The sequence below is a fragment of the Herpailurus yagouaroundi genome, unplaced genomic scaffold, assembly GCF_014898765.1.
Source record: "Herpailurus yagouaroundi ecotype Mexico unplaced genomic scaffold, PumYag 162, whole genome shotgun sequence".
Classification (NCBI taxonomy): Eukaryota; Metazoa; Chordata; class Mammalia; order Carnivora; family Felidae; genus Herpailurus; species Herpailurus yagouaroundi.
In genome coordinates this window covers 56,155,564-56,164,692 of record NW_024412403.1, presented here as the reverse complement: position 1 = coordinate 56,164,692, position 9,129 = coordinate 56,155,564, and the positions used below count along the sequence as shown (strand labels likewise).

The following is a 9,129-nucleotide window of genomic DNA, read 5'->3' as shown; positions in this document are numbered from 1 at the left end:
TCCTCCGCTCCTGTCAAGGCATCTAGTGTTCACAACTGGGTGTTTCTCAGTCTGACCCATTCTACCACCTGCCACAATCAGGACTTTGTGGTTCAGGGGTGCATTATGGACTTTCATGGGCCCCAGGCACTTTTGTCTTTGTGGTTGTCTTCCTTCACAAAAAGTATTAAAAATAGGGTTTTGCAACTGCATTGGCATAAAGACTAATTAATATAACCCAGGATGGATTCATTATTGTATATCATTAATATTATATTTATGTTTTCATTCTGATTTTTAAAAATTTGTTAATGTTTATTTATTTTTGAGAGAGAGAGCATGACTAGGGGAGGGGCAGAGAAAGAGGGAGACATCTGAAGCAGGCTCCAGGCTCTGAGCTGTCAGCACAGAGCCCAACCTGGGGCCTGAACTCAGGAACCGTGAGATCATGACCTGAGCTGAAGTTGGACACTTAACTGACTGAGCCACCCAGGTGCTCCTTCATTCTGATTTTAAACAAAATTATTATTCAGCTACCTTTGTGGGTCCCTGAAAGCATCATGGACGATAGGCACTGTGCTTCCTGTGCCTGGCAGGTAAGTTGGCCTTGCTACAGTGAGATGTTCTTGAGTCCAGCTTTGTCATACACTTGAGACATGCAGAGAGAGGAGGAGGTGTGGACATAGTTAAAAAGATTTAACCCTTCTTAGTCTGTCTATAGTGAATAGTGTCTTGGATTAGTGACTGGTGCCCCATGTCTACCAATTTCTTCTTGCACCTATCTTCTCTACAGAGTGAATCCTTATAGCTCTCTTTCAGGCCCAAGCCTGTTTTGGTGGATCACTTGAAGAAGGATGGATCTGTCGGAGCTTGGAGAGGCTGCAGCCTTCCTTAGAAGAAGCCAGGCTGAGCTGCTTTTGCTACAGGCCATGGCCTTTGATGGTAAGACTTGTGGTGGTCTCTGTCTTCACTTTATTTTACTGCTTCTGGGTGGCAGCTGAGATACTTGATTGGTTGAGAAGAGTCATCCATCCTGGAACCTAACTTATTTGCTTGGGATGCATTCACCTCTATGGACCTTCAAATGAGTAAGCAAGGAGCCAAGTGGCCTGGGTAGGGATGAGTCTGCAAGGAAGAGGAGGACAGCTGGGAGACAGATCAAGCCCAAGCCCTGCTTACTCCCTTTCTCTTTGTGATAGCACAAACACTCCTGGGGGTGGGCCAGATAAAGCCTTTCTCAGAAACCCCTTAGTATGGGTGAAAACAGACAGGGGCCTGGGACTTTGACCATGGGTAGGGTTGATACATTCCAAGGAAGAAGGAAGGAAAAGCTTTGGGGAAGGCAGGGGAAATGGAAGTTTTCCCTGGCCCTCCTCAGACTTTTCTAATCTTGGAACTTTGCCCTCTGCTTGTCTTCCAGGTCAGCAAGGTCACTCAACCAACACTCAATAAGAGATAATTGGGAGACTTGCTCACCCTGATGAATAATCTCTTGGTAGTTACAGGCAAGGACAAAGGTTAATGAGGATTTACCCTCAAGATAAAGGCTGAGTTCTACATTAAAATCTCTAAATAAATGTCACATTTCGCCCTCCTTTTTTACGTGGCTGGGCTGCATAGTCATCTTCTGAATTTCAGCTAATTAGAGATTTCAAGTCAGATTCACAGTGTGATCTAGCATCAAGCCACCTACATATCTTAATTCCAAAATTATTCAACAATGTAATATAAATACTGACTGAGTGTTGTTCTAGTACCCACAATTAGTCAACATTAGACTTTAAGATGGCCAATTACAATTCAAACCAGTTACGTAGGACATTATATTTCCATCATAGACCAGTCCTGGATCAGCTCCAAGTTTCCAGTCATTGGATTTCATTACGATGATTGGATTTTAGAGTAGCTAATTATAATCCATCAAATCAAATACAGTAACAGAACTATCCCTGAGGTCAGAACTGGTCATGCGGAAGCTTATCACAGGTAGTCAGATAATGAAGGACAAGATCACAGAGGTGCCAAGTGAGAAAATAAAAATTAGGCCAAAACATTAGAGATAATGGGATGATGCATTTAAAAGAATTAGCACTGTAAATAATTACTTAAAAATAGCAGTAATTTTTCATTAATTTTTCATTGGCCAAATGGTTTTCCTCATAGAAATGCAGTAGCAGCAAAAAAGATGACAGTAAGCAAAAGATTTTCATCCTTCTGGGGGAGTAGACAATGGAGTTTGCTTTTTTGAACTCAGGCCAAATGGAAGCAGTGTGATCAGAGTATTTGGCAAGTAGTCTTGGGTTCACATTCCCTGGCCTCGACCCTCTCCAGCTATGTAATTAGAGCAAATCACTTCACCTTACTAAGCCTTTGTTTCCTCATCTGTCAAATAGGATGATGATACTTGGATACTTGCCCAGCGTACCTTCCTCCATGGGGACCTACTGTGACAATAAACATGAAAAACAAACACAATACATTGTTTTCTGACCTGGGAAGGAAAACTAGAATTTCTGGGTGTCAGGGAGAAAGTGTGCTTTTAGAGATAAACACAAACACCATTCCAAAGCTAAATGTAGATGATTTTTATGTTAGAACCCATAAACAATCTATTTTGAATGGCTACCAAACTGAAATAGTATTACTACAATCTTAATCAATAGTATAGAAAAAAGACTGGAAAGAAATGCTTCAGATAGATGATAGTGACTATCTCTGAGTTGTTCCATTATAGGTGATATTTTTTCAGTTTTATTTATTTATTTATTTATTTATTTATTTATTTTGGTAATCTCTACACCCAACGTGGGATTTGAACTCATGATCCAAGATCAAGACTCACATGTTCTTCTGGCCGAACCCATGGTGCCCCATGGGTGATTAAAAAAATTCTTTATGTTTCTCTACTTTTTCAGTTTTCTCCATTAAACGCACATTGCCTTTATATTAGAAAAGATATTTAGTCATCTAAAAATATGAAACCATATAGACAAACCTCCTGAGTTTACAGATGGGAAAACTAAGGCCCAAAGAGTTGTTACTAGCAAAGCCAAGACTAAAATCCAGGTGGCCTGACTCAAAACCATTGCTGTTTGCATTTCCATCTCTGCAATTATTCATGAATGCAAAAAACTTAAAACTTAAAAATTGAGTTCTTTTACTTTATCTTCAAAAACATCCCTGTTAGGGACTGGCCCTCAGATAACTAAGGGTTTCCAGAAATTCTCCCTCGCCATTTCCAGGAATGATAAAAGAAAGGGTTAACCATGAGGCAGGTGATGAACCTAATCCTGAGAGAAAAATTGAAGGAAAAAAGCTAAGTATATAAGAGACAGGAAGCATGCTGTAATGGAAGAGCTCTGATTTAGGAGGTGGGTGATCGATTTAATTTCTAGAGTCATTATTCTAATGACTGCCACTAATTAGCTATGTGACTATGGACAACTCTCTTGATCTCTTTTCTCAGTTTTTTTTCTAAAATTAAAAAAAAAAAAAGTGGAAATCCTGCCAGGTATATCCACGTTTCTTTCAAGTGATAACATTTGGTGTAAAATGCAGTGCATTTATTTACCTTAAACACACAAAATTTATGCAAAATAGGTACTTTTTGAAAACATGCCTCTTTTCATAGACATAACACAAAGCAAAATCCATTTTTGTAAGAAAGAGACCAAAATAATAAATATAATGCAAAACCAGCATTTAAAATGCAAACAAGTAGAAGCAAATGCAAAATCAGTTTGATAGGAATATAAAAATCTTCTCGCCCAGCAATTCTAGTGGTGAATTGGTTGTAATTAAGGAAACAGGGAAGGGAGAACAGTGAAGACTGGGACAGCAAGAAAGTGTGCAAGAAAATTCTTTGCAGAGACAAACACGGTGGAAGGAAGGGCGAATGCTCCCTCACCTCACCTCACACTGTCCCCAAGTCCTACTGTCCACCTCTGGGGAAAGCCTCTGGTGAGGGCTGCCTGTCCAGCACCGATGAGGCCTCCTAACTTTTGTTTCATGTGCTGGGGTGGTGGTAGTGTTGGAGTTGGCAAGACCCACCCATGCCATGGTTGTAATGGGGCTCCCCCTATTCATGAGTTCGGATTTTCCCTCTTTCAGCCAAATGCTCTCCTCTCCCTTCCCCCCTATCTACTTGAGGATCTGTGACTTGGGACTTCCATGAGCTTCTGGCAAGACTCGCTTTCCCTTAAAAGTAGTTTTCTTATTCATCTTCCCTGGCTATCTGTCTCAGGTGGGAGAGAACCTGAGAAGCATCTAGGTGAGGCCCAAAGAAGCTGTCTCAGGTGTTATAAGAGTGTTTCATTTTACCCGAAGCTTCTTATTGGTTAATCGCATTGTGGAGGGCTGCTTTACTTAGGAGTGGGGCATGGAAGTGAGGAGGCCAAGGAGAGAAAAACAATATATAGTGGGAAATAATATGAAGCTGCTATGCTGTATGGCAAAAATAACCCATATTCTCTTCTCTTAATCCCACATTTCTAATTCTACCCTGTAATTTTCATAGCAGGCTTTTATTCCAATATTAAAAATGAGGCCTAAAGAAAGCCAGAAAGACAGAAATGGCCACTAACCTAATTTTCACTTAGTTGTAACCAGACCTTTCTGAGTGAAGTGTTTTGGAGGGGAGCTGGGAAAGGTAAGACACCAAGACAACCACTCAGGACCTGAGACTATGAGTGAGAGGTAAGCGTTCGCGTTGGGAAGAATGGCTTATAAGGTGTTGGCCAGTAATGGTCTTGTAGCAAAATGGTCTGTGATGTTCCCAGCCTCAGCTTGCTCAAGTGTTTCTTGTTCCTACAGAGTCAGTGTGCGGGGCTATCTTCAGGATGCGCTTTGATGATTTTATCTAACTCTGCAATTTCCTGTATTGGTGATTCCAAGTCACCAAGCAGAACTAGCAGAAATGAGATCATATCTATCAGTACAAAAGTGCCCAATGTATATTTTGTACAAATACTATGGTTATAATCTTTTTTCTTCCTCTGTAGGAAAAAAGAAATGCTGGATTCGTGATGGCAGAAATGCATATGTTGAGGCTGAGGTTAAAGGGAGTGAAAATGATGGCAAAATAATCGTTGAGACGACAGATGGAAAGGTAAAGGGATCTTTCTTTCATCTCAGGGATAACTAAGTTCTCCATTTAATCAAGTAATTAAATATGTCCTTTCTCTAATAGTTTAATTAGAAACCTAGTGTAGGGGGGTGCCTTGGTGGCTCAGTTGGTTGAGCATCTTTTGATTTCGACTCAGGTCATGATCCCAGGGTCTTGGGATTGAGCCCCGAGTTGGGCTCTGCACTGAGCATGGAGCTTTCTTGGGATTCTCTCTCTCTTTCTGTCCCTCCCCCACTTGTGCACGTGTGCTCTCTCAAACAAAACAAAACAAAGCAAAACAAACAAAACAAAACAAAAAACCTGGGGTAGGAGATGCCCCAGATACACATTTGGAAATTTCATACATCTTTGAGAAGCTGCTCCACTTCCTATCAAAGATTCAATGACAAACACTGAGTAAATCAGAGTAAAACAATTGCCAGGTGGTAAAGATCATGGACCCTAGAATTCACAATTCCACTTCTTTCATCAATATTTCAAGTTTTGTTGTTTTCAAAAAGTGCCCCTTGCAGTGAATAATGACCTAAAGAACTCTGAAGCAAGTTTTGTTCATAGGATTGAGAAAGAGAGGGATAATTTGACTAAGAATAGCACAGTGCCAGAGAAGCCAAGAGATGAGGCATGGTCAATAATGCCAAATATTAGAGAAGGCAATTAAAGCCTTGGGAAAAGAGTTTCAGAATTAGGAGGTCACTTATGACTTTTGAAAGAGGTTAGTAGGGCAAGTGTTGGGCATAAGCTAGTCTGTAAGGTGTCATGGAGGGCATGCGAAGTAAATGTGTAATGGCCTTCAAACCCTTCTCCCTGTCACCAGGGCAGCAGACAGTCCATTCTCAGGACCTTCACCCACATTACTGAACTCAGGTTACCTGCCATTCCCATGGTGGTGAACTGGGCCCTATTATTGGTCTGACTCGAATGAACAATTCCCGGTAGGTTTTATAGATGATTCCTTGCCCATATTGTCTCCAATCTCCTTCCGATTCTGACTCAACTCCATAACAAACAGATGTAACCATTACCAAGAAAGTTCCTCCTTTTTGCGCCCTTATCTTTGCATCTGGGCAATTTATAATCTAAAGCATTGCCATTTGAGTTGTAAAATTCTGGAGGCTACTTATAAATTACTATGTATGGTGTCTTAATAGGTCTTTTTGGCAGTATCTGGACCTTAAAAATCCCAGAATAGCTAGATTTTATATGATTAATGTAATTAAGGGAAAAACTTGGGCATTATCAGCAGGAACATACATTGGTGGCCAGGAAAAAATTGAGAATGTCCTAAATAAGGAAACAGAGGGGTCCTTCAGCCTTGGGACTATCTCTTATGAAAAGAGAGAAAGTAGATTTGAATGTCTCTTTTCCATCATTGTTTATGACAATTTTTTAAAAACAACTTAATTGAGATATAATTTACATATCATATAGTTCACCTCTTTAAAGTGTGCAATTCAGTTTTTAGTATATTTAAAGAATTATGCAACAATCACTGTAATCTCATTTTAGAATATTTTCATTATCCCCAAAAGAAATCTTGTACCCATTAGCAGTCACTCCCTTTTGTCCCCTCTGATCTATGTTATTTCTCTACAGATATGCCTATTCTGGAATTTCAGATAAATGGGATCATACAACATATGATCTTTTGTGTCTGGCTTCTTTCACTTAGTATAATAGTTTTGGAGTTCATTCATGTTTTAAGATATATCAATACTTTATTCCTTCTTATAGTTGAATAATATTCCATAGTATGGACACACCACATTTGTTCATTCACTATTTGATAGACATTTAGGTTGTTTACATATTTTGGCTATTAAGAATAATGCCACCATGAACACACACGTGCGAGTTTTTATGTGGATGTATTAATTTCTGTTGTGTATATACCTACGAGAATTGCTGGGTCATATGGTACCTCCTATATTTGACATTTTGAAGAACTTCCAAAATGTCTTCCAAAGTGGCTGCATCATTTTATATTCCTGCAGCAATACGCAAGGGTTGTAACTTCTCTACATTCTCACTGGCACATATTATTATCTCTTAGATTATAGCCATTCTAATGGGTGTGAAGTGGTATTTGAGTGTGATTTTATTTGTATTTCCCTAATCACTAAATGATATTGAGCATCTTTTCACGTGCTGATTGGCCATTTGTGTATCCTTGGAGAAATGTCTAATCAAACCTTTTGCCCATTTTTAATTGGTTTGTTGCTTTTTTTGTTGCATTTTAAGAGTTCTTTATATATTCTGGATACAAGTCCCTTATCAGATATATGATTTGCAAAGATTTTCTCCCAGTTTTGTCTTTTCACTTTCTTGATGGAGTCCAACCCTATTTTATTAGGCTTCCAAATGAGAGGCTTTCTTGTCTGAGCATATGTTCCAAAACTGTGGCCTTTCCACAGTATTTAAGGTGATTTGTAAATATAATATGGCTATAATTATGATTTTCAAAAGAAATCGTAGGAAGAAGAGCATGAAAGCAATAAGTTAATGATGTAGAGAGAAGAGTCTAAAGGGGTTTGCTTTGTCCTGTTTGTCCTTCCACCATGTGATGATGGTACCATTCGCCCATTCCTACTCTATCTCCCTAGCTCCAGCCTTCTTCCTCCTGATGTTAGAAGTAACCACACTTTTCATAACCATATGAACAGTCTTTGTAATATTAACAGAGGCAACAAAGCCAGTGAGTGTAGAATAATACTTATGGAAGAAAGTTGGCAATGAAAGAAGAGAGAATAATAGAATCGGAGCTAAGGGGAGATATTTAAAGATGCAAGAGAACCTGGTTATGTTCTACAGAAAAGGAGTCCTTGAAATATGGAAATTAAAATGATTCAGAACAAAAGGGATTACTATTGGAACAATGCTGAAGCAGACTTTGGGTAGGAATTTGATCAAGATTATGGAGAATGTGAGAAGAAGCCAACTGGGATTAAATGGAGTCATCAGTTGATACCAATGTTTTTTAAGCAAAGAAAAGGGCTATAAGAGATGGTGTTAAGAAACTTTGAGAGCAACTCTAGACAACTATTTCGTTGCAATACATCCATTTTCATCAGGAGATCAATATTTATTGAGTACCTACCATGTCACATCACATTATACATCACATTAATAGATGCTTTAGTAATTACAAAAGAAAACAACATCAAAATTCCTTCTTCAAGTGTTTATAATCTAGATGAGAAATAGTCTAACATAGTTAATTATTAAAACATACACAAGAGTTAGTGTCAGTATAGTACAGGTTGTTTATATGGTAAAAGATTTTTATAAAAATGAGCTAAGGGAATGGGGAAAGGTTTGAGGAAGAGGATAGGTCTTGAACAAAGTCTGAAGGATTCATCTGCCTCCTCAATCCTTCTATCCAAATTCCTTCTTCTAAACCTAAACATTAAGAGAGGTGCCAAATCATTTGCAATATGATGTGTGTGCTCTCAGAGGCAACCAGTCAGTAAGGAGCCATAGGATTAGAGCTCTGCAAGATAGAATATTTTGATTCAACAAAAACTTTGTTAAACTTCATCTTCAGGCAAGGAGTGATCGTGGGCAGGAGAAATTCCTGTTTCTTTCATTAGGGTGGGTTAAACGTATGTCCCCATCCTCTCATGAGACATCTTTTTCTCGACTCTTTGAAGATTCTTTGCAATGCATGGCAAAATGAAGGAACATAAAATAGGAAAATACATAGTACATTTTTCTCTTCTCTGCAGAATCTGAGTGTCAAGGAGGACGAAGTTCAGCAGATGAATCCCCCAAAGTTTGAAATGATTGAAGATGTGGCAATGCTGATGCATCTCAATGAAGCATCTGTGCTGCATACCCTGAAGAGGCGCTATGACCATTGGATGATATATGTATGTATATATGCTTTACTGTGAAATATGTTGGCACTCATATTGGCAATGTCTCAGCCCTCTTTTGGATAAGCGCTTACCTTGAAATTAAGCATACTCACATGGGGATAATTTTTTAAATGTTTTTATTTATTTTTGAGAGACAGAACATGTATGCAG

The 9,129-nt window shown here is 38.9% G+C and overlaps 1 protein-coding gene across 1 annotated transcript in view; it reads left to right on the top strand.

Annotated features, from left to right (window-relative positions):
• The first annotated feature begins 716 nt into the window (after window positions 1–716).
• The window catches only part of MYH15 (myosin heavy chain 15), a 152,079-nt gene continuing 143,666 nt past the window's right edge, over window positions 717–9,129 (top strand). Inside the window, exons 1-3 of the mRNA XM_040484426.1 lie at window positions 717–921; window positions 4,980–5,086; window positions 8,827–8,970. Of these exons, the coding sequence (XP_040340360.1) occupies window positions 834–921; window positions 4,980–5,086; window positions 8,827–8,970 (339 nt within the window). The 5' untranslated portion in view covers window positions 717–833. The remainder of the gene's footprint in view (window positions 922–4,979; window positions 5,087–8,826; window positions 8,971–9,129) is intronic.